General features: G+C 43.5%; 1 protein-coding gene across 9 annotated transcripts in view; it reads right to left on the bottom strand.

The window, feature by feature from the left end:
* ANKRD6 (ankyrin repeat domain 6) overlaps positions 1-26,088 on the bottom strand; it is a 115,943-nt gene that overhangs the window by 22,925 nt on the left and 66,930 nt on the right. For 5 of the 9 annotated variants that reach the window (XM_069804860.1, XM_069804862.1, XM_069804861.1 and 2 more), the window contains exons 1-2: positions 3,237-3,335; positions 485-824 (exon numbers count right to left, since the gene is read on the bottom strand). In XM_069804860.1, coding sequence (XP_069660961.1) covers positions 485-778 — 294 coding nt within the window. In that variant the 5' untranslated portion in view covers positions 779-824; positions 3,237-3,335. Of the gene's footprint in view, positions 1-484; positions 825-3,236; positions 3,336-13,252; positions 13,510-17,347; positions 17,607-26,088 lie in introns of those variants that run through there. The other 4 variants (XM_069804864.1, XM_069804868.1, XM_069804865.1 and 1 more) reach the window with 2 other exon arrangements.

Genomic DNA, 26,088 nt, shown 5'->3' with positions numbered 1-26,088 from the left:
AGGCAGTCATCATGATAGACAGTAAGAACTTCACTCTGAACGATAAATGATGATGCATGACCAGCAGAAGTGATCAAGGCGTGAAAAAATAATCATGAACGAAACAAATTACAGCTTAAATGAGACTGAAATGGGAGTACGGGGATAAGCCGCTTTGCATATTTACATTCAGCTAGAAATGATTATGAACCCAGGGTTATTGTTCCATTTGAAATTAATTTTCTGCTTCTTAAACTGGAGCTTCCAGAAGGGAAGTTTCGGGGCCTCGGGCCTTTGTTTTAAATCAACTTGTTTTCCCAGTTACATTTTCAGAGCGCGCATACAGGGCACGAAACTTGATGCAGAGCACCCAGCGCAAAGCCCGCCATGCAGCCATGCACCGCACAAGAGCTCGGTCACGCCAGACCGCCCGGCCCAGGTTTCGCAGCATGCAGCCGTGGGAGACGTCAAGCTCAAGGCAGGGTTGATGCACAAGATTTCTAACCTCCTTCTCTCTTTCTGATCTTCTAGGTTCCTTTCTAGCCTTTCTCTTCTGGTTTCTCTTATCTTTTTCTTCCTTGATTTCCTTCACCGGGACAACCTTCTCCTTGACTATTTCTGAGGTGTGTGCTGTATGGATACTCATTGACCATTCAGAGATGGCATTGGGATCCCAGTAAGAGTTTTCAGTATTGGCAGGGAGAAGGAAAGAGTTAGCTCCCGGGGTGGCGTACTCTACAGAGCTGGACTCCACCGGTTGAAATTCATAATAATCCCACTCCAGGCCACTGGAGGTCATTCTTCAACTAATTCTTACGGCTCTTACAGTGTTTTAAAGAATGTATCTGTAGAACATGAAGTGAGTGTTTTAATCTCTCCACAACATTCAGCAACTTTTAAATTTCTGCTTATCATGTGGCAGATGAAAAGTTAGTCTTGCATTTGTTCATTAGCTAAAGAGAGTCAACTCCAAAACAAAATGTGTTTAGGTTTCTCTTGTTATTTAGAAAAAGAAAATATAGGTCATCCTTTTAGAACCCAGAGATTTTTTTGTGTTATCACAACAATGCCACAGAAAAAAATTAGCTAAGTAATTTACTTTTCAATTAAATATGATACTCCCCACTCTCACGAGCAATTTAATCTCTGAACCTAAATCTGTATTCCTGAAAAACAGCAACGAAATGTACAGATGTTAACCAACACTTGAAAGTAAAATGCCTTCACTGCCAAATAAGCACACAGTAAAAGTGACTGAAAGCATTATCAATAGATTGCAACTAAAAGAAAATATGAACATATTCTGTGTGGCATAAATAAAGTGTAAAAATTAATTAAACAAGGAGAAACCATAAATAGAGAACCTTCTTTGAAGACCTATGTAAAAGGAAAGCAGAAATATTTTAGTTAATACCTTTCACAAGCAAAGATCTTCACTTGGAGTTTTAGCCTTCCTCCTCCTCTGAGACAAATCCAAACACACCCTGTGAGACTCAGCAACTCCTGAGGCTCTCATCAACCCCAGCCAAATCACTAGCACTAAATGCAGAGCTAAAATCAAAATACATTTTAAAGAAACAGTATCTCTGTATCAAGCACGCACCTATTCTGTTCAGATTAGTCACCACATTTAGAAGCAGTATCCGGTTGTCATGAACAAAGCCCCTGAGAAGCTTGCAAGGCAGGTGAAATAGGTCTTCTATGAGCTGAACATTTCTACAGTGCAAGACTCTTCACTAAACTGAAACGATGCTAAACACTGATTTACTGTTTTTTCCATTACAGCTATCACGTTTACATATAAACAGCCTGGATTTTATTCCTAAAGGATTAAAAAAAACCAGACTTACTCAAAAAACAGTTTTCACAGAAACCCAATTTGACCAAATCAGTGGAAGCTCTTGCATTCTTAGTGCAGCAACTTGCTTTTATCAGGAAAACTGACTGTACTTGTAAAGTACCTGCAATTTTGTCTTAAAGACCTGATGAATCATTTCTGCTGGGAGAAGTCAAAAAACACACTCAGGATACATCTGAATAAACTGATACACCCATTACACTTGCAAATTTGCTCCACTTCACAGATGGGCATAGGGAAAGAATAAAGGGCACAGGAAGCAAAGTTTCTTCCTAGAAAAACAAGTTTCCCAGTAGAAAGCTGGCTGCATCAGTAGCCCAGTCCTAAGCTTGTCAGACAGACTGCTCACATCTCACAGGGAAGCAGCTACTCATGCAGAGAAGGAAACCAGTTTTCCAATTTCTATAGATATTTAAGACTCTCTAGATGCAAACAGATGCCTAAGGGGATTTTCAAAAGGCACCTAGACATTTCCAGTATCCTTTTAACAGTCATACAGGTGCCTCTACTAACCACCTTTGGACCTCTAGGTCCTTTGAAGAATCTTCACTTTATTTATTACAGGGGGAACAAAAGCAACCCTTCCTCCCAAACTTGTTCTGGCATGCTATCAGAAGTTAGCAATGAATCTGAAGAAGTCATGGTTATTCAACTGCTGTTGCAAATTTCAACCTACACTTTTGCTCATCAGAGTGAGGTAACTCAAACTATGTTACTGGTCACTCCAATGTGCCTTAAAGCCTGGTCCAAGACTAGAACTATCCTTATGGAAAACCAAGACATTCCAATAACTGACATATTTTATCGAATGAAAGCAAACTACCATTTGCTAAATCCAAAGCTGGTTTCATTGTGCTGATGCTTCACCACACGACAGCCTCACAGATGCGACCACCTCCACACTGAGTGCGGCTGCCAGCAGGACCATTTCCCTGCGACGCTGCACAGCGCTCTGGGCAGCTGCTCAATACTCTATACGCTGCAGCATGTGTCTACACAAAAAGCATCTCCTGCTTCAGGCAAACATCACAACAGACTGTGTCCCCTACCAGACGTCCTCCAGTGGGTTCCCACAGAGTACAACGAACTCTTATTTCATTTCTACACCAAGCAGCAGACAATGACTCTCACTGCTGCTCACACCCGCCTGCCACAACAGAGCTCTTATAAAGCTCTGCAGCTTGAGCAAGAGGACCAACCTATTCGTTGAAAACCACCACATTTTACATTGTCTGCCACACAGTTTTGCATCTCCTAATTAGAGGTTACAACTCCAAATTACAAAAATAGAGACAGATTTTGTTTTCATTTAATCCTACTTCAAAGAAGTGAAGGTCTACTGTTACTTCCAAATTACCTTTTGCCCTCTACCCCAAGCAAGAAGGTTGTATCTACTTACATCATCCTGAATATCCAGGTCACAACCTGCCTTCAACAAAACCTGGACAACGTGGAGATGACCCTTGTGGGCAGCAAGATGCAGGGGGGTCCGGCCATGCTATGAATGAGAAGAAAATAATAATACCTTAAGACGAATTTTTATGCATGGTAGTTGACCAGAATTTTGTCTGCTTTTTCTCGCTCTTCTGTTCATACCTCACTATCTGAAACCTGCAATAGCAGCAACTGACATATATGAGTGTACCAAAGGCTTTACGTTATTTTTGTGTATGCTGAAAACTCCTCCTCCCCCTCCTGCAACATTTCAGTTTATACTGATGATACTCTACAAAAGGGACATTATATTCACATAAGGATATCTCCTTGCAAATTCAGATCGGGCTTTATGTCCATGCCTAAAGACCTTTTTGTTTCTGTCCCTCTGGAGCGCAGAATTGTCAACTGCTTTCAACTTCACTGTACAACAAAGTTGCAATAGCAGGCTAATTCATATATCATAATAGGTACTATCTTTGCCATAGAAATAAGAATTACTGGACTGTTGTGTATGATGGCCGCTCACCTTAAAAGGAATGGAAGACTTGTAGTCACTCCAAGTGACTTCACGTGTACGACAACCAACCTCATTTTGCCAAAGACCTGTCAGGTTTTTTTAGACAATACTTATTTTTAAACATTACCAAGCTCTAACCTACATGAAAGTAAGAGTATAAAATAGTCATGAGAAATTCAATCTATAGTGTAATCAAGGACAGTTCCCTAATAAACAGAAGGACAGAAAAACTTTAATTAGTGAGATGGATACTTGATGTATGGGTTTAGGAGAAGAAAAAAAAAACCAAAAAACAAAGATTGAAATTTGACAGTAAAATCAATTTAAAAAAAAAAAAGCATCTCCCCAGCAAATGGTTTCCAAAAATCTAAGTGAAATGACAAGAGGAAAACAATAGTTACTTGTAATTGAGCCCCACTTGATCATCCTTTGACAGAATTTAAAATAAAACATTTCAGGAAAAGGGGAATAGGTTGCTCCTCCTTAAAGGGGCATAAGAATCTATGTGAAAAGAGGCTCAAAGAGGGAAGAGTTTGTAAGAGACAGTGTGGACAACAGAGGAGAGCTACAACAAGCGATTCCCTAAACGTTTAACCTGTACAACCTGGAAAAAAACCCCAAAACCTCATAAGGGAGAATCAAGAATTAACTCTCGCTCTAGGAAGTGTGTGTGTGTATACACACACACACACACATATATATATATATAAAATTCCAAAGCATCAACATGAAAAGCAAGTGAAACACCTTAAGAACTGTTAAACAGCAACACTAAAACTGTTCATTGCAAATTTTATTTCATCACAATTAAGAAAACAGAATTCCAGCCATTGCTAAAAATCACCGAGCATCTTCACAAAGAATCCCGTTTTGTCCCCTAGGCATTTTATGAGATAAAGAAGAGTTACGTTATTCTTCACCTGTACCTATTATATATCTATTTCTTCATTACCACTGCTATTGTCTATTTTTCCATCCAGTCATTTACCCTGCAAAGGAAGATAGATATATCACCTACAGAAGGAGTGAACACCTCAAGAGCTGTCTGACTACTAATGGCCTGAAGTAAGCAGAAGGCAACCATCAGCTCTCTGAGGTTTTCAGCAACTTCTCCAGCTGGAAAGCTACTTCAAGTAAATAAAAAACCAAGCTCAAGACAGGATTGTTTCCACACAGCAGATCCCATACCCGTGTAGCTGGTAAAGCCTCGGGAATTCAGCCTCTTCAGAGCAAAAAGGAAAACCAGTGTTGAAATCCACAGAAGGGCTGGGGACAAAACTTCCGTGTCATCACTGACTAGTTGTGCCATGCTTCGAAAATGTTAAACGTTGATTAACTGTCCTACACCATCGTTCTGAAGGGCCAGATGTAAGGGCAAAGTCCTCACCCACTCTGACACAGGTCTCTCAAAACCCAAACATTGTCTCCCGTTAGTGGCAGCAGCTCGTTCCCATGTGGGAAACTTCCATTCCTGCCCTGCTGAAGGCGTGGGAAGGGCTCGCTTTCAGCTGTCACCACTGCCCCTGGGTGCCATCCAGCCTGCTGCCTGGGTGCTTCTTGCTGGACCCGGCCGCAGGTCCCTAAACGCTTGCCCCTCCAGCGAAGGGCACCAAGCACGCTTCCTTCTCCATCAGCCTGGAGGAGAGCCAGGGCAGTGTTGCTGTTGCAGGTAACACAATAGCAGGAGGCATAAAAGTCTCCAGGCAACATGGGGAAAAGGAAAAAAAAAAAAGAACGGGGAAAAAAAAAAAAAAGAAAAAAAAAGCCAGATTGACAAATCATTCCCGGCTATGAACAATATGTTTGGATTATGAATATGTGCTCCAGCACGTTCAGGTTTATGGGTTCTGACTTTCTACATTACTTAATGGCAATCAGTAAATCACCTAATCCAGGCATCTCACTTCCCAGCAGGTTACTAATGTATCATGAAAACAATTTATTGCAATCTGTGCACCGAGCAGAAAAAATTCCAAACAAACCCAACTTGAAGCCAGCTCATGTACTTTAAAAGGAAAACAGCATCAACTACATGAGCATAACCCAGCAGGGAAACTTTCTGATAAGATAACCATCTCTAACCACTGAAAAAATGCTGAGATGCAGCCAAAGGTACTGTGTTTTAAGTAAACTGTGAAAGCAGAGTATGAGTTTATTTCAATATGAGGGACATGTTTGCCTCACCCAACACACCTTCCTAGGCGATCACCACACAGAGCGTGCCTGGTGGCAGGGCACAAGCACAAGAAAAGGTTGCAAAACCGCAGGAGATCCAGATCACAGGACCTTCACCTGCCTGTTCAGTGCCTTAAGGCACATTAAAATAAAGCCGCCCCAGGGAACAGGCTTATCTGGAGGAGGAGGCTGCCCTCGCCCCAGGGAGCACCAAGTTCTCCTGTCACTGGGACCAACCTGTCCCCTGTTCTCCACAGCTGGGCAGCCTCCCCGTGCTCACGGCCAGCCACAGGAGATGGGTGCTGGAGGAGGAGAGGGCACTTGCTGGAAGAGGGCACCGTGGGGCCAGGGAGATCTGCGAGCAAGTGTTGCCTGGCTGTTCCTGTCATTCAGCAAATGGAGACTCACCGTAAAGTGTGCATTTCGCCTATCATCATCCCCAAGCGTTCAAAAACTTCAGCCAGGTCCCCAAAACTCAGGGTTTTGTTTAAAAAATTTAAAAAAAAAAAAAAAAAAAAAAAGAGTTATTGAAACAGAAGACTAGAGAATTATTTTTACTCCAGAAGGTCTGTGTGTTTCGAGATTCTCTATCCAAAAGCATAGGTTGAGAGGCATCCCACCTATTGGAGACCCCTAGAGAGGGACTTTCAGAGACCAGAGCTACTGCATATATGCAGTCCTTGAGCTCTTCCCCCTATAAAGCGATGCTATCAATGAAAATTATGACCCTACCTAGGATGGGAGCGTGGGGAGGAGGATCAGTTCCAGCACATTATACTGATTAGAGGCTCAGGCTTTTGGAAGAGCACCGATTATCTCAAGATTAATCATAACCCTGCAAGAACTGGCAATGCCAGATTTTCTTTTTCTTCCCAGTAATGCTGAAATGACAGCAGAGATGGGCAGCACAGCTGGACAGTGTTCCAGTGCGGGCAATGCAAACACTGGAAAACCACTCCCACCCACCTCCCCGCACAGACACATACACACAGGTATGTATGTCCATATGCACGCACACACCAATCCAGAACAAACTGTGAGGGAGAGACAAGGCGATTTGGGTGCCCCTCATGCTGTGATGACAAAATTGGAGCACAGCAAGCTTTGGAGAGAAATGTTCGATGGGTCCATGTCACAGCGGGAAGCCCCAGCAGCAACAGTCAGAGATGCTCTTGCCTTTATGTCTGTAAGTCAAACTAACAGCCCACAAAGTTCTTCTCTCACAGCAATGCATCCTACCCAAAATATCTAGGGGCAAGAGAGATGAAGGTAGACAGACAAATTTCCCTTTGCGTGTTTCCTCCATAAAGACATTTTGGACTCACCACTGCAGCACCAAAGAGGGGGCTTATCTGAATACACGCATTGGTCCTAGTGGGAAAGGAAACGTGTAAGAACAAGAGCGTGTCCTAGATGCTCATTGCAAGGAGACAACACTAAACCCTGGGACTGCTTAACATGCAGATTACCAACTTAAAAGCTTGTGAGCATTTCCAAATATGAACTGTAATGGTTTGGTGGTTATTACAGAAATACAAATGAGAGACTGCTACAACTTGGGATTAATGAACCAATAAAGCAGTCATTCATACAAAAAAATATGCAATTTGGACTTCTATTCAAATGTAAATAATTGCTTCAGCAGGCAAGAAATCATACAAATCCTCCAGTGTCACGGGCTGATTGACAAAATAAATGGGACCTATTGCACTAAGGCTGCAACTTCCAACAACTGTGACACGCTGCTATAGCTATGGGGCCTATCAGGTTGCAGCCACGCACAGTAAACAGCCACATGAATTTCAGCAGTAAAATGCAAGGGTAGGGTTTTTGTTTGTATTTAATCTGTATTCTAACTTCCATGCATTGACAGGCAGCTGTCAATGCATACTGTTTAAAAGCAGAATTTTCTTAGAGCAGCTGCCAATGTATGCATGCTGCAACCAAATCCATACGGGGGGCCTTAGCACCATGATCCGCATGATCTTTCCCTGTGTTTATGTATTTAGAGATACTTTTATGCAAGTACATTCAGTTCTCCATCTCACCCTGCTCTTGTGCTGCACAAGGAATGTTATTTATTCATCCATTCTGCACTTACACAAAAACATGCCTATCCACGATTTATTAGAAAGCTTGAAAACAACACCCAAGTCTTGTCACATTGTTCACACTGATGATTTGTTAGACTGTTTTCCATGAATAACCTGCTCACTCAAGTCAGCAGAAAGTTTCTGATTGACTTCAATAGGCATTCAGCAAGTCCCTAAGTGTTTGCTAGTCCCCTTTTATTTTCATTTGTTGCTTAAAACAGACACAAGTAGTTTTTCAAATTGAAGGAGCACAAAAACATGAAAGCACCAAAATACATTTCTTTTTTTGTTTGTCTGTACTTAAAAAGGAAGAAAAGAAAAGATTGTTTTAAAGAACTTAACATGCTCTGAAGGTGAAATTCTGATGACAAGATTACAAGTACCCCAGCATTGCAAAAGTGTTGCCATATGGAAGGTTCATAACAGGACTAGTTCAAAAGTTAAATCAAATAAACAAACAGAATTACTGAATCAAAACAGAAGCACCACCTTTTGCATTTCTATGTTTTTTTCCAAACGATCATCCTTTCTCCGCAGAATTCAATTTTATAGTTATGATCTTAATGCTACGCTCTGCAGAAAAGCTATATTCTGCTTCCCTTTGAAAAAACAGTCATAAAACCTGTGGTGCTATACAAATTACATTAAAACTGCCTGTACTACCTTTATGACTTCCTCTGGCAATCTTTTTCACGTTTAGCAGAGAAGCAGCACACTCCTCTGTGCGTGCTTGCTAATACACAGTTTCTTCTGGTCCTGCTAATTCTCACTATTGAATGCTACACCCCGTGCTGCAACACCCCAGTGAAACCCAACACCCAGTAACACTTTGTTTCGGTGAGCTGCAGTGCAGAGGTTCAGACCTGGAAACTTCATCTCCGGGCACGGAGCAAGGCCATGTTAAGGGCTGCTGTTCCCCCAGAAGTGCCTTGCTTCAGCCAGGCATCCTTAGGATACACCAGAAGTTGATGCCTGGGAGGTGAAATCCCACTTCTCTCCATCCTCTGGGCACCGTTCTGGGGACAAGATCGAGAGAAGAGACGACCTCATCTGAGATGTCACTACCACCGCTCCTCCTGTGCCACCCCTATCTGTCCTCAGCCCTCACCCTAACCTATCTCAACTCACAAAATCAAAAGAAAAATAACCCAGGAAAAGGAAAACAACATCCTGGGAGGGCAGCAAGACAGAGTAGCTCAGCAAAAGTCCCAGTACTTTCATGCCGAAGATGCAGCTGTCAATAACTTTACTGAAAGAAAGCTCTACTACAAAAGTACTGAAAGAAGGGACCAGCTTTCTTGCTTGCAAGAAAAGACTTAATTATACCAGGCTCAGCTCTTAATTTTCCAGCTTTTGCAGCATATTCACCAAAATAGTCTATAAAGGCACCTGCTTGTTGGATCAGCCAATTTGTATGATCAGTTGTTTGGGGTATTTTTGCCCCTTTCATAAAGAAAACAGCTATAAATTTCACACCTGTGAAGAACATCAGACAAAAAGGCATAAAAATGGAAATTATCCCTTTGTCCTACCAGGCAGAGCAGCAACAGAGCACCCTGGTCAAGAAGCTGCCCTTTGAGAAGAGCAGAGCCATGAAGTCTCTGCTGGGTGCCAGGCCATCTCTCGGCCATGACCCCACGTGGCTGGTGGCAGAGATCCCAGAACCAGGATGAGCACTTGATGCGTGTGCAACGCAGTGCCACCAGCCCTCTCCCACTCCGGCTCCCTGATGTCAGATCGTCAACAGCGGTATGAGCTAGTGGCCATCAGCTCTTCTTTACATATTTTAAAAGGCCCCAAATCTGGAGTGAGCCCCCGTGTCCCTCGCTTGGAGTCAGGGGAGGTGCACACTTCCATATTGACTTCATCTGCACAGATGCCTTGGTAGTAACGCTGTCAAAATGAAACAAGTGCATCCCCGAGGAAACGCTGAAGTGAGCACCTGGACACACGGATTCTCCATTGAGTTTTGTTTCTTTCATATTCTTCTTCTTCTGAAATCATCTACTTAGAGGTGACAAAAATGAAATACTATTTTGCAGCTGAATTGTTGTTTACTGAAGCAGCACTTAACCACATCATATGACCTTCCATATATATGATAAAAATAGAACTGGACGAGCTTGCCAGCTATCCAGCATTTAATAGTACTTGGTTTGTTACAGAAAATATCCTTCATTTTTCTTAAGATATGCTCAATTAATCCTGTTTGAATGAAGAACTCTCTGGCATTTAGCTCTAGATCCTGGTCACTTCAAGCTGTGGCTCTGCATGGTGTTTTACACAAGAATTGGTCTGCGCTTACGGATGCGTATCAGAAATACATTTAAAGCCTAAAGTGATGTGGGAACTATTTCTCTTCCTCCAAAGAGCTTTGTCTCTGCATGTCTTCCTCCAATAAAACCCTGATAGGATTCAGCAGGAATTTTGGCTGACAAGTACAAAACCCTTTTTTTTTTTTTAATTTTAAAGCAAATCCCTAGAATTTAAAATTAATTTGACAGAACAAACTGAAAACTATGAGTTAAAGCAGAGGACAAAAGCATGCACATGAATAAATTTATTTTTACACTTCATTTTGCAACAAGTTTCACCTTGTGGAGGGGAGAGGGCTCTGGGTTTCAATTTATCTGAAAGCTTAATCCATACTTCTCCACTACAACAAGCCTGCCATCTAATTTCCATCCTAAAAATTAACAACCCCTATCCTGAAAGTAATCCTTATTTTGCACCTATTCTGCTTATTGGGAGACTGCACAAAAACCTGTCTCTCTGATGGCTAAAAAATCCCTTCAAAGTTCCAGTTTAAATATACTCAAGGCTAATTTATACATGCTTGCTCCTGTGACAACCTGTCCTTGACTTTAAATGGCTCTTTTTCCTTCCAGCCTTTTTGTGTCACCAGATTAGCAAGCCAAGCTCTTCCAGGGTATGTTTATACAGCCTTTTGCAGGCAAATATGCCCATGCTCTCCCTATGCAGCTAGCTGGCTGGGTGAGAGCCAGATGCAAACTGGATGCTATGTAGACCTGGATAGGACATTACTGAGCCTGAGCTGACGGGCTTTGACTAGGGCAGCAGCTTGGTCTCACATCTTTTGGCTCACATTGAGCTCACCTCTATCTGGCTCACAGCATGGGAGGAATAAGTGCGTGTGCGCCTCCAAAATACCGCACGCACGAAGCCTCGGTTGCTCCTCTGAGAGCCTCTCCACTCCTCTGTGCGCTCCTCCACAGTCTTGCTGATCTAACTTCATCTCTCCTGAGCAGAGCTTGTCAGCAGGCTACCCAAGTACCTCATCTGTGCCGTCTGCTGATGTGCCGGGATGCATCCAGAATGACAAGAGGGACAGCTTTTGTCATCCCCCCTCCCTGGGCTCCATCCTGTAGTACCAGATCAGCTACAGGGATGGCCTCACAGCTCACCAGCAAGCACGGGTTTCCAACAGAAACACCAATACTCTGCACCTGGGCACAGTTTTGCTGCCAAATGAGCTTTGCTTTGATTTTCCACGCAAGGGCTGAACAACAAAGCAAGTGCAAGAAGCAGGAAGCCACATAGATGGTGTAGGAAAGAAAAACTTGTCAACTCTAGCAAATCTGCGTTTAATCAAATTAAACTCATTTTGTGTTTGAAAGTCAGATCTACACGATTTGCTTCTTACTGTAATTAACAGAAGGCATTGAAAATTGGATAATAAACAACCTTAACAACAAGAAAAGTGTCAATTTTGCATTTGAATTGTGGATTATGGCAACTAATTCCACGAAACAGTTAAATCAGTGTCATAATTATTCCGGCAACTATTGCAAAGGAACATTTTATGTTCAAACAGTGTGGAAGCTGGATTTGAAATTACACTAATGGACAAATTTATACAAAGCATGACATCCTTTCAATTGTTTGTGTATTTTCAGGTAGGTCCCTCAGCAGTCTCAAAGCTCATGATCTTAAAAAAAAAAAAAAACAAAAAAAACCCAAACACAAAACCCTGAGCTACCATTCAGACATCTGTAAGTCAGTATTTCCTGATCTATTGCTGACTGCCTTTAATAGCTGTTCATCAGCTACAGAGCTGCTTGGACAACAGAGCCAAACAGGCATCTTTATGGGACTATTCATGTTTATTACATCTGTGCTTTGTATCTACCAAGAACAGGCCCCTTAGTTTTGGCAAACAAAACTTACAAACACCAGTTCTCCTTGGATCACTCCAGCTTTCAAAATAAATACTATCTACAACTCAAACACTGCAAAGGGACTGAAAACAACTGTCACTGACAGATAAAAAGAGGAAAATACGGATTACTTATCAAATGTACTCACATTTGCTTTCTGTCTGTAAATATTAGCTCCCATACATGTATCATGTTCAAAACCAATATGGAAATACAAATAAAACTAGATACGATGGAGAACAACAGTTCATCAAAACGGGACGTCCCAAATTTTATGTTACAGCTCTAAAGATCTAACTTACCTAATTCTTTTTAAGGGTTTATGCTGATGAAACCTTCTCTGCAAGAGCCAATTCTATCTCATCTTTTATATGCTAGTAATATTTACAACATGTTGAGAGTTAGGAATTGGTGAATATCAGTTTGAACTCTCTTAATATCCAAGCAGATATCCTTCAATGCTGACCTTATCTCAAAGGTACAGGGAACACAGTTTGCAACCCCCAAGTTTGGAACTGACTGGGGACTACACAGCACAAATCAATGAAGATGCCAGGTATCAGCGAGGCTGCTGTACCAAGAGACTTCAGCGGCAAGAAACACTTTCTGCATACCTTTACCCTACCACAACAGGTGGCTTTGCCCCATCCCCTCACCCAGAAAGATGGGTGCTCTGAACTGCCTTCCCTCGACAGTGATGAATCGCTCCATTCATCAGTTTGCACAGTGTTCAAAAGTCAATGCACGCTTTGAAATGTTGCTGCCTCTCCATCGACACACTACATTTCTGAGGACTCGGCATTCACTACAGCTGTGTCCACTGGGAAGTGTATAAATACAAGACATGCACTATATTGTAAATTCACATGAGCTATTAAATATAAACTTTAAGGAAATCTGAACACTAACCTCAGTCACATTCAGATTGGTAAAGCTACGAGGGCATTTTCACAGACAATGGTCTAGGAGTTATGTTAGTTCCCAGGGATTTCGCAAAGCGTTTTTCTCTTGTTACCTTGGTAACCGCTACCTTGGCACCCTTGTTGATAAGCTGCACCACATTCTCCACTTGGCCTTTGTAGGCGGCTACGAGCAGGCGTTCTGAAAGCACGGCGACCACATCCTGCTGGCTCATGAATTAGGAGAGAAAGGTTTTCAGGCTTCTTCGGTCCAAAAACAAAGGCTTGGGATCAGTTCAAGCAGCACGCAGGCAGGCAAGGAAGGACCCCAGCTCCCTGGACGGTGACGTTATTGCTATGCCATCCTCTGGACCTGTGGATCAGAAAACAACACTGCCGTCAGCAAGGTTTCAGAGACGGAAGCACTGCAGCAGCTCCTCCCCGAGTGTTCGTCTTTGCATCGCTTTGGGAGGGGGTCACAAAAAACCCTCGGAGCCTCTTGAAGACATTGCACTTCTGTTGCAATGCAGAGGGATGCGGACAGTAGCACATTTTCAATGTGCCCTTGTTTCCCTAGTTTGGGACAAAAATCCTTAAACTTTCTGAGAGCTTATCTCTCTTTTGGCCTAATGTGTATTTGTGTGGCCCCCTTTCATTCTCACCTTCCCCCCAGGTTTCCCAGAGTTTAATTAGCCAAGGACGGGTTAACTACCTCCACTGCTAATAGTAGCTCAGCCTGTGTTGGCCAAGGGAACAAGAATAGGTTATAGTCACTGGCTGTTGATATAAATATACAAACCTCTGCCCTGGAAGGATTGAGTGCAGTCAGCAATTAAAGGCAGCTGACTGTTCCCTCACGAGTATAAAATGCTTCACAGCCTCGCCCGAACTATCCCAAGGACACCTTTGGGAGGGATCACAACCTGCAGCTGGGAAACACGCATCTTTGCTGAGAGCAAGAAATGATGTTCCCCCCACAATGCTGACATCACACCCCACTGACCCAGAAACAATTCAGATTTAGCACTCGTAATGCAAACTTGTGAGCGTGTTCTTCCCAGGCTCCACTGACCCGTCCAATGAGCCATCAGAGCTGAAAAGAAATTTCTGACATAATTCCAGAAAATGTATCCACAGATCACTTTGAGCTGTAGGATCCAGGACCTGCCCAGTTTGGGAGGATTTCAGCTTTACCTGTGCTTTTCACACTTTGGTATTTAATTGTTTCAGTACAGGAAAAATACCTTCAAGATAGCCAGTGTGTATACAGATGATTTATCTTTCTCTCTCTTGAAATATCACTGCACTGCTCCTTATCAGTGACTAGTGTTACAGGCTTTGCATAGTCAAAGGGTAATTGGTACAGGGACTAGATGATCTTGGAGATTGATAGTGGAGTACAACGTCTTTCACCCTTAGGTTATCCCTTTGAATCCATCTCAAAATAGCAATAACTAAAAGCTATTACTGCTTAATGGCTTTGCTGCCCCCCTAAATTGATTTGTTTGTCTCGGTTTAACCGATAGTACAAAACCCTCCCCATCATAATCCCACCACTCAGAGTACTGACATTTTTGCTAACAGCTTCAGCAGGGAGATCATCGCCAGAAAGATTTAATTTCCATCCTCATACCAGGAAGACACTCGCAGCAACAAGGAGAAAATGCATGGGTGGTTGTGGCACATGAACTCCCTGTCTTCTAAATACTGGGGGCGAGACCTTTTAATGAACATCACTCCAGTGTTACACGGTCGTATCCACCAGTAAACCTCCGTAAAAAAAAGATGCTGTAGCCCTGTTTAATTGAATGGTTAATAGGGTACTGTGGTCCTCTGTGCCACCAAAGTGATGTCCAAAGTCCCTGGACCCTGCAGGATCACTGATCTACACTAAACATTTTTGATCATGTATATTAAAACCATGCTGGTTAATTTGTAGTAGTAGGTGGTACAAGCAGAATTTAATTTGTACTCCTATGGTAATTTGTACTAATGAATCTTAAAAAGCTTTATGAGCATTAATTCTTATCTTATAACACCCTTTGAGGTGAATGATATGCTCATGAATATTACATCTGTTTTAGAAAAAGGCCCTTTAAAGCACAGGAAAGTTACTGGTTTCTCCAAGGGTAATAGAAAAGTTACGTCAAAGCCAGAAAATAACTTCAGATAATTGACTACTGATTTCTAAGTATAAGCATTAGGTAATATTATTTCCAGGTAAAAGATTCAGGTTAGCTTTTCCTCACCTTCCTCTTGCTTTCTAAGTGCAAACATGTTTGGAGCAACATGGAAATAGCTGCACATTTATTCAGAGAAACAAGACAAAAACTTTCTCGGCCTCAAAAGCAGCGCAACAAGGGACAACAGAGAAGCGGTGCTGTACCCTGTGCTGCTGGACCGGTCTCACTCACACCCTCAATGTGACAGACACAGTTTGGACACCCTGGTAACACAGGAAAGACAGAAGAAAAACCTCTTATGTCCTTCACCAGCACTGTACACATCACACTCTGTTCCTCTGGCACAGTGATGTGCACAGTATAGTACAAACCACATAAAAAAACCAAGAAATACAGACGGCCTACACTTAGTAATTGGATCTGTGAAAAGCAACACAAGTTTTAATCTCACCTCTCTAAGTATTTGCTTTCCAGTGACTCGTGCTACCGAAGCAAGCTGAACCCCCCCGAGCCCAGCCCCCCTGCTCCCAACACATCCCTGACCCTCCCATCGCATCCCAAAGCAGCATCTCCGTAACCCAGGAGTGCTTCCCACTCCTTCCCTCTGTGACAGGCACACGGTGCAGGGCAAGCCTTACAACAGGGATCCTTCTCTGTGAGGTTTTCAGGCAGTGAGGTGCTTTCTTTCTGTGCCAGCCCTTGCCTGTGCAGCGGTGGTTTCCAGACGAACCATACCATCACTTGTTTATCCCCATCCTTCCACCTAACCTGGTTGCCTATACTTTGGATGGAGTCATGCACAATACACTCACAACTCTGTGCATCTTAAAACATCTGTGGTAAGCAGCAACATCATTGTCACTGAGAGATTTCCATATCCACTGCAAAAATCTCAATGGAAACATTTTCCTGACACACTGACATTTCTGAGCAAATTTGCAGAAACTGTAGATGATCATTACATCTTAGCCATACCACTAGAAACACACCCTAACACCTCAACTGACTCACGACAGCGCAAAGTTCAGTGCTGCCAGGGAAAGGTCTGGTTAACAGGTACGTACCGACGCAAGGTAATGCTGGAAATCGTACTCCCTAGTTTGATTTTTCTCCCTCACTCTCACTGCCTTCCCATTACCACAGAACATTCCTCCCGGAGATCATGACCCTCCTCAGCCTGCCGTCCCCTGCCACTGCTGTTATCATGTAGTTTGCCTTCTTGCCTCTTCCACCACTTGGATCACGTATAAAAGCACAGCAAGGAGTTGATTCAGATATTGGTCTTTTATGGACATCTTCCACATTGTCCAAGTCTCCAGCAGTCGTCGGTCCCCTTTGCCGGAGGGCAGTCACGTCACAAACCTGGCTCCTGCTCCGGGGTGTTTCACGGACGGGCGCTCGCACAACAGGTCAAATTCCCCATGCCGGCTGCTTTACATCTCCTCAGCTGGGATTATTTGCAACTCAGAAAAGTGCATCCAATCAGGAGAGGAAGCCCAGACAGCTGAAAGAGAACTTCCCTTTTTTCCTGAGCTGGTAGGAAAAGGTGATGGGTGACCAGTGGGAGCAGAAGGGGGAACAACCTTCTCGTTCCCCTGCCATGGACCCTTCCCCAGCGCAGCGGCTCAATGGGCAGTGGCACGGCTCCTCGCCAGCTTTAACTCTCTACATGCCTCAGACACACAGACCATCTTTCCTTGAACACGTCTGTACCCGCAGCAGGAGGAGGAAGGTACCAGCTGCCCACAGACTACAATTAAAAGCTTGACTGCCCCTTTCACACCCAGATGGTGCAAAATGAACCTGAAAACACGATTACAGGCGCTGCATCGCATCCCTGCTGCCAGCACCTGCTGCCCAGAATTAAATCCCTCATTATCACCCCCCAAATCTGGGAGCTCAGCAGAGCACAGGAATATTCAAACCTTCTGCCTTCAAAACAAAAAAGAAAAAGGATTTTGCTTTAATGTATTTTTAAATAAGAGCGAGCTGCCTCTCTGTTTCTTTGTTTAAGATCAGATTACTTACCTGGGGCAGGTTGGGAAAGCAACATCTACTTCCCGAGCCTCTCCAGGGAAGCTGGCCAGCTGTGATGCCCACAGGTCAGTTGCTCCACCACGGGGCAATCCCTTCCAAGGATAACCTGCTCACCCCTGAAGATAACCTGCTCACCCCATCGGTGGAGCATGGAAAAGGACAGGTGTGACCGTGGATTAGTATTCCTGACTGGCAGCAGGGAGGCACCGTTCCCAGAGGCTGAGGTCCAGCCACATCCCCACGGATGATGTCCACCCTACGGACGCTCTAGGAGATGTTTGGCCAGGACAGCACAGCACGGTGCGCGTGGGCAGCCGGCTGCTCGGTGGCAGGGTTGTAAAGCTCACAGCTCTAGCTTCTCTCCCGTGCAACTGGCAGAGCGGGTGAAAAACACTCTACGTACCTTCCCCCTCCCCAGCTCCCTCCCCTCCAAACTGCTGCCAGGCAGCTTCAGCGGCTGTATCACCCACACATCAGTAACAAAAACGTACAGGAATGATGGTTTTTGAAAGCCGAAGGAAAGTCCAGGACACATCAGACGTCACAAATACTGAAAGGCTAGGCAATAGCCTCTCCTAAATTCACAGAAAGGATTAAAAAAACCAGCTTCCTCTCTGAGGGAAGAGAAAAAAGCTGAAAACTATGAAAGATTTAAGAGCTATGAGCTAATCAACTTTAAAAGGTCCCCTGTGCTAAATGGAAAAGATGCAATGCCAGAGCACAGGTCATTCTCAGTACAATCACCAAGTTAAATTAGTATCTGAATAAAAGAATGCGTACATAGCTAACAAAAAGTTTCCGTGTGTACCAAGGTACAAGATGAAATAAAAAAATAAATTAAAAAAAAAGGGACCCCACTTTTCTGCAAGGGACCCCAAATTCTCTTTTCTAGTTTATCACCAGAAATGATGCTGAATAGTCCAAGAAAAACTCTCAGCACCTGGTAGCTTCATTTTATGCGACATAAATAATGGCATAAAATTATTCTAAATTATTTTAGAATAGCCCAGTGTTAAGATATGGAGTTGGACCATTTTGTTATGGGCGGGTACATAATACCTACTCTTTTATAATAATAAAAAAGTCTTTCCAAAAAAACTTATGTCTAAATACTGCCTATCTCTTCTTTGCTCGGCTCTCAGAGCAACATGGGTTTCTTTGCTTATTAGTATGTATCAGTATATTAAAATCTGTAAAATGTTCTTTTTCTTGTCCAGCCTCTTTGCAAAGCAGTTTGTCATATTTAAAATATGACATAAACACAAAGATTGTACTCACTTTAGAGTAATAGCATTTTTCAGCAGCATGGATTATTGAATTTAGAAAAGAGTGAGTTTCCTGGAGCTCATTTTATTATTTACTTCAGGATGCAGATATATCTGTTGTTTCTCTCAAGTGACTTTAAGAACATTTTTCCAAGACCTGCGGCACTGCTTTCCTTTAAGTGATTTTTCTCCAGTTCCATCATGGATCCAGTGTAAACTACTCAGGAAAAATGTATGTATTTTGCCAAAGGGAGGGCTCTGCCTCTCACCCCTTCCTGCCCAAAAAGGCAGTTAAAACTCAGTCAAAGGTGTCCTTATGAAAACCACACCAGCAGTATCTGGAAAACAGCAAAGCCCTACCAAGTCAAGAACAATATGCTTTTGATTCATACTTTTCTTTACAACATCAATACTATTTTGGAGTTAGATTTTATACCAGTCAACATTTTGAACTGGACACCTACATAAAATTCTGGTAGCTTATATGTTGGTCTCTGCTTTTTTTTTTTGTTTTGTTTTCATTGCATATTTTATCGTACCAAGTAAAATTATTCAGTTTTCATACGGACAGTTGTGTGATTCATCACCCTAAGTATCAGCATGGTCTGGGACATCTGAAAACGTTTTCTGGGCTTCCCCCCCCGCCAACTTGTTGCTATTAATTACTTCAACAATGACTATTTAGAGTCTCCCAGGGAGCATCTGCATGACAGCTGCTCATCATGCTTCCCACCACAACCAGATTGGACTGACTGATGTCACTGCTCCACCGCAGCTGGTGGCCGCCTGCAGCCGGACCAACAGCCAACCCCACCGGCGGCGATCGTGGGTACACAGCGACTGCAGCTTCCCCAACTGCTTCGTCAAGCGCGGCTCTGTCGCCCGACCTTCACCGTCAGCTTCACTGAACGTAAATCCTCAGCTGCCTGGCAACTCTCGGGCGATGCCTTGTTACCACCAAAACCAACCTCCGAAGTTGCACCTGCTGAGCAGAATGCTTTTGAAGAGGCATGGACACATGGAGACCAACGATGAAGATCAGAGGCACTTTCAAGTCGTATCTCCTTGTACGAAGACAACTGTTTTTCTTCCCCTCCTACTTATCTCTTTGCCACGTAGCCCTGACCCCCTTTATCCAATATGCAGGTTATATACTCACCACTTTCCATATAACATGACTTGGTTCTTTTATTTGGCTTACCTCGTTGAAATTTCACAACTTTAGCACTCTCCCCGTCCTCTCTTTCAACACCTGCCTGCACACACATGTCAAAACAATTCAGTACAAGTGAGCTCAACTCTCAAGCAAGCCCTCATCAGTTGAGCACTATTTACATAACAAAACAATATCTATTGTTTGATAGGGGACAGTGCCTGTGTGCAAACACACATGCATGAGATGTCTCACTCCCATTTGCATAAAATCAGTTAGGAGGTCTTTCCAGCTCACTGCTGTTTAATAGGAGTGCTGGAGCCCAACCTTGGGAACGAAGCAGACACGCGGCTGCACTCATGGGAGAGCGGGCTTTTATGTTACGCTTACGCACAGTGGGGCTTCTAGATGGGAGAACTGTCCCTCACCATCATCTTCTGTGCAGGAGCCACCTGCCAACCAACTAAAAGGCCACACAGATCCCACTCAAGCTGACTGCAGAACCTCACTGGGAGCCAAAATCCTTTCCATAACAAACTCCCTTTCCTCCTCCGCTGCTCTTCCCTTCATCCTTACCACCAAGGGTATGTCCTCCGCTGCCAGGAAAGGCCTCCTGACTTCCCTGCTCCACCTCCATACCAGAAAGATGGTTTTAAAGACACTGCTTTTCAAACTACCTATAGCATGGGCAGTATCTGACATTCAGTTTGGGGACCCTGCTGCCCCCGTGTCGTGGCGGTGGTGCAGAGCTCTCCTCCTCTTCGTGTCTGCTCTGAACCCTCCTCCCTGCCAGCACAAGCAACCCCACTCTCTCCCAGCCAGCACATAATGGCAACTCAGGTAAATATTGCAAAAGACATGCTGGAAAATTTCAAGAAAAAATTAATTCCTACATTTATAGATTTTTCCCAAGGCCAGAAAACACCGCTACAATAATCTAATGCCAGCCGGCACCAAGCCACAAACTTCTATTTGAGCTAGATCCTATCTTTTATGAACATGAGTAAAGATGTGCAGCCAGGCAACAATCAGAAAATGCTCTGACTGACAGAGTAGGAAAGAAGAAAACACACATTTACCAGCTTCAAAATATTTTGCAGCTGACAAAAGAGCATTGGAGATGTTCTTCCTCTTCAAGAAAAACACGACCTAGGAGCTGCCAGCAGCGATGACACAGTCTCTCCTGTACCATCACAGCTGACGTCTTGGGAGAGCAGTGGGAGATGTGGTGAGGTAGCTGGATCGGTGCCCCCCCAGTTCAGTGCTGAATCACAGAGACACCATGAGAACCCGAGATGTTACGGTATTAGTACAATATTCCTCAATATCGCTAGGCATCTGGCATGAGTGCAAGACTCTGGCAGGCAGTGTGTCAATTAAAAGCTTAATGACGCTCAAGCTGAAAGTCAGTGGATGAAATCCTAGGAATGGAGTGGCCAAGGTGGGAGAGAGACATATTCAGACAAGCATGGGTGGAAATGCTGAGTATGTCAACTGTAACCCATGCAGCACCATAACCCTGGTTATGGTGCACACTGTTACCCTCGAGAGAAGGTAATTTTTCCAGTTGTGTCCCATCACGGGGTACTGCAACAGCAACAACATCATCCAGGGACCTGGCACACCCTGGAAAATGGGCAAGCAAGAGAAACCGAGCGCAGCGGGGAAGCAAACATGGAAGTCACATTCCACTGCATGGGGCATGGTATCACCCCACCAGTCAGCACATCTGGGATGGAAATTCTCACTTCCTAAACCCATGTGCTGATCCCCCAGCCCCACTGTCGAGAAGCTGGTGTAACACCCAAGAAAAAACATTGTCGGTGGGCTAAAACTAGCCGCACCTGATTCACACAGGGAACCGCTTTAGGGAAGGTCCAAAACCTGCTGAGCCCACCAGAAAGCTCCCTCTGGCCTCAGCAGACTTTGGAAGAGCCCCAGAAACGGTCTCCAAATACTGGGAAACAACTTAAAAGCATCTCTGAGGAGATCCTAGTAAGGAGAGAGACCAGCCTTTAGTGACCACAAAGCCTGCTGAAAAAGTGGGGGTTTAGGGACTTTATCCTATCCTATCCATGAGTTTGGGTCAAAGGTAGCAAAGACTCTCCGATGTTGTGCATGAAGCCTCCATGCTGCACACTTCTCATGGTGCTCAGTGTTTTGGGTTACACAGCAGCAGGTGAAGGGGACAAAGCTTTTCTCTTTGGACCACAGGCTCAATTCTGCACCAGGTTAGGTCAGCTACCAAACCTGCTGTTTCATGGCTGTGCAGGATCCTACGCAACACCCACAGAAGGTCCTTTCTCCAATTCTAGTGCAAAGATTTTCATAAATGACAAAAATGTGCAACACATATTAAAGGATACATTTGTCAGCAGTCTCAGCAAATAGACTGGACTTCCATGTCATTTCTTACACATGGAGAAATATTATAGTACAGAAATGAGGGCAATAAACAGAGATTTCAATGCTGTCAGTGTTGTACCCCAGACAATTACTGCACTCGCTTCTTTTCCCCACAAAATAAGCCATTTTATCAAAATGATCCCTAATCTTTTTCTAATATATTAATGAATATAATGAAGCATAGAAGACCATGGCCCACGGATGGTGATCCCTGTCCCACTCCTGTCTTTCATTTCCTTCATTGCTTTCTATTCTAGATAAAAAACACTGAAGGTTTTTTGCCCCTTCCCTCTAGATCACTTTCTCCAGCTCTTCTTGTTCATCCTCTGCTGTATTTCTTTTGAGGCTTGGTACTCAAAACCACACAGAGTACTTACAGAGGACTCTTGAAATGAGCAGCCCTAAAGGCAACCTGGTTACAAGGGGAGAAATACTGAACAGAAGATGTCTGCTGAAGTACTGACAGAAAAAATGCCTGCTGGCCTGTGAGCCTGGAAACTGCCAGCCTGGGAACCAGCAGCATCCTTGAGAAGTGCAGCCGGCATCTTTGAAGTGCAGCTGGGTACCTAGAAACTGGAGGCATCCTGAGATACCATCAATAAGCACAAAAACAAAGGACTGTAACAGCAACTTATCATCTGAAAAGGTGAAAAATAGCCTGGAAAAAGGGGAAAACATCCTGAGAAAGTAAGAATAGGTAACTGCCATTGACCATTCTAAGTGCAAGAACAGGAAAACAGTCTGGAAAATAAAAAATGGTGTGAGAGGACAGAAATCATCATCATCATCTATCGGCTGTCCCAAGTGAAAAATAGAAATTAACAGCACTTACTGGCTGCCTGAAGAGGTGATATCCTACACCCTCCTATGTCTCTGTGATACAGAAAAGACTTTTTTACCCAAAATGGAGCTTTACCCTCTGAGAACATCCTGTGCTGCACATACTTTTCCTTTTCCTAAACAGGTTGAGCTCCCTGCATGAACTTTCTACACGATCTCCTAGATAAGTTCTTGGACCCTCACCAAGAATGCTTGGCTGACTCCCAACTCCATGACAAGGATCACCTTTGAAGTGAGGCTCTGCCTTTTACTTTATTGGTCCCCCCCAGGACCACTTCTGGGGCCAGTTTGGTTTTTCCTCCCACTTCTGAGATGGTTTGGTCCCCTTCTGGGACTGCTTTGATGCACTTTGTATTGGTAATATGATGAACATACATATATATGCATAGAAGTAACTTACCATAAGTGTATCTGCTGTTATACTATCAATAAGTTTACTAGGGATAAGTTTGTAGTAAGCTGTAATATTATATATATACTTGTTGCTGCTATTATTGATTGCTGCTAGTAATTTGTAATAGCTTGATATATACATATATTCACTGTCTTGATCACAGGTATAGTTGCTAGTGGTGAATTTTGTGTCATTTTTTGTAACCTTAATAAAGCAGAGAAGTTTAGAGGATGAAACCTCCGTGTCCTTGTGTGTTACAGAATCCTGCAAACCCACGGTTGCAATCTCATTACTCCCACAGGCCAGGTAACCCTTCAGATCATGACAGTTCCCCAGTGAATAATTCCCTCTGGTCTCCTCCACAGCTCCATTTCTGCATCCCAGAGCCCCAGAACCAGGCTTGCCTTTCCTTGCAACTGCATCAGACAGATCAAATTCACTGCCCAGCTCACTCCAAACTCTCAGATCTGTTCCTGCAGTCTAATCAGTCATTCCCTGCCTTGTAAGAAGCAGAGATCCATCTTAGAGCCAAGCAAGTGTAGTGCTTTGCACTCACCTCTGCAGAGTTATCCCCTTGATTTTGTGTCTCCTCCCCACACCACCCCCCTTGCAGAGCTTACGGGTCCTTTCTGTTCCACCACCCCACTTGTGAACTAAGGGTTCTATCTTTCAGAAACAGGGGGCACCAAGAAAAACACATTTAAGTGAGTGTGAGTAGCCCAATGGCCCTATTGTAATGCCCATTTCTGTGTAGTTACGCAAGCAGGAGGGACAGAAGCAGTAATAACTTGCAAAGCCAAAACCTACAAACATTTCAAGCAGCAACAGAGAGAGTATCTACTTGGAAATCCTTTTTTATTGTGTTAAAGGAGCATTATATCCTATTTTACAACATGCTGCAATCCTCTCAGGACTAAAGTAATTACCTTCATTAGTAGCAACCCACAACTGCTTAATCAATCCAAAATATCCAGATAACTTAAGTCAAATCCTTGCGAAAAACAAGTCTGGGTAATAACAATAACATTTGCTAAAAAATAATTAAATAATATATTTTGGACAGGGTTATATGCATCACAACAGATTTTTGGTTTTTCTGCTTTACTGTATGGTGCTATTAACCCTAAGATCTTTTGGTGCTGATGGCACGGCTGATCTTGTTTCCATGTCGGCTTGCAAGGGCAATAGGAGACAGCTGTGCAGGGATTATCTCAATGGAAAATCTCTGGCAAGACCCGAAGTTGCACTGGGGGGGAGCATGTTAATGAGGGAGGCTTTAAGAGGAGAAAGACCCTCCTTAGACACTGAGAGTTAGTATTTCTTCCCCAATAACTCACGCACAGGCCTTGGATCAGAGGTCTCCATCATGGAAGCTGAGGTCAGCGAGACCAAAGTGCTGGAAAGGAGCGATGCCTACTGAGCTTTCACACTATTCCCTCCTCCTCCCCAAATGAACTTGTAGTACAAAGAGTTTTTACTTTTTTCCTGTTAAAAAACAACCTCAAGGGATGCTTTCTTATGGGTTACAAAGGTGCATCTTCCATAGGTAAAACATGTATTGACTGGCTTCCATAATTCCTTTTAATCTACGCCTTCCCGAATCACGGCTTCCCATCCACCTCTGTAGCTCACAAGGCACTGGAGTGTAACTAGGAGATCTGCTCCCCACACAGCAGTGACGCCCCGAGATGCAAGACTTCCAGCCTGGGTCCCTGGGCAGGTCCCGCCTGGTGCCAGGTACCACCCTCTCCCAAGTCACCATCTGAAGCAAGCTCTCTAACTTACCATGGGAAAATCTTCCTCTGCTGGGGAAGGTGACTGAGTTACTTCACGTATTTTCAGACACCAATATATGTATTTGTGTTGTGGGAGAACAGAGAATTTTCTCTTCGTATAGATGTGATCCTGGCTATCACCGTATACAGTGCCCCTAATTTTGATGTTCATGTTAGCAGGCAGTAAAATGAACTCTGAATATCTTCAGGGTTTGGCCCTTTCGTGTACAACACCCATCAAGGACAATATATACAGAACAAATGGCAAAGCATATGCAAGTACTACTTACTTCATAAATCTATTTGCAAGTTGCGAAAAATCCATCACTAAGGGCTAAATACATTTTCCTCAAAGAGAATCATAAATCAATTCAGAAGCTTTCTGCAGATGTCTTATTTCTCATCCAGTTGCTACACCTGAAGGGGCTGCACTGGAGAAGTCTGATGTTACTGCTTCGAATGGTTGGGAACTCTCTTGAATGGGTCCAGAAAACTGCATAATTACCAGTATCTTTTAAAAATACCACAACTACCACACTATGAACTACCTTCTGAATCTCTAGGTCTGTCTAGTAGCAGAATTTCAGTATTACACAGATGAAGAATTTCACCACCGAGAGGAAACACATTTTAAAACAACAGCTTAACTGCACAATTAATTCTTCATGTAAAACGCTGATGCCAGTGAGTACTGTACTATCCCTGTTGCAGTAAATGTAATAGATCTAACGTATCTGCTCTGCTTCACTGATAATTAGTGTAAGCAGGGCCATTACAAATTTATGAATCAGGAGCCCTGACTGCATATATGATCCATCAGAGGCAGTTTTAACTGACTTCACCATCTGACCCAACATTGTAATACAGAAGTGTCACCACGAAGTATCCAGCCCCATTTG

The sequence above is a fragment of the Haliaeetus albicilla genome, chromosome 17, assembly GCF_947461875.1.
Source record: "Haliaeetus albicilla chromosome 17, bHalAlb1.1, whole genome shotgun sequence".
Lineage (NCBI taxonomy): Eukaryota > Metazoa > Chordata > Aves > Accipitriformes > Accipitridae > Haliaeetus > Haliaeetus albicilla.
The sequence above is the reverse complement of the archived record's forward strand: the minus strand, read 5'-3'. Positions and strand labels throughout refer to the sequence as shown.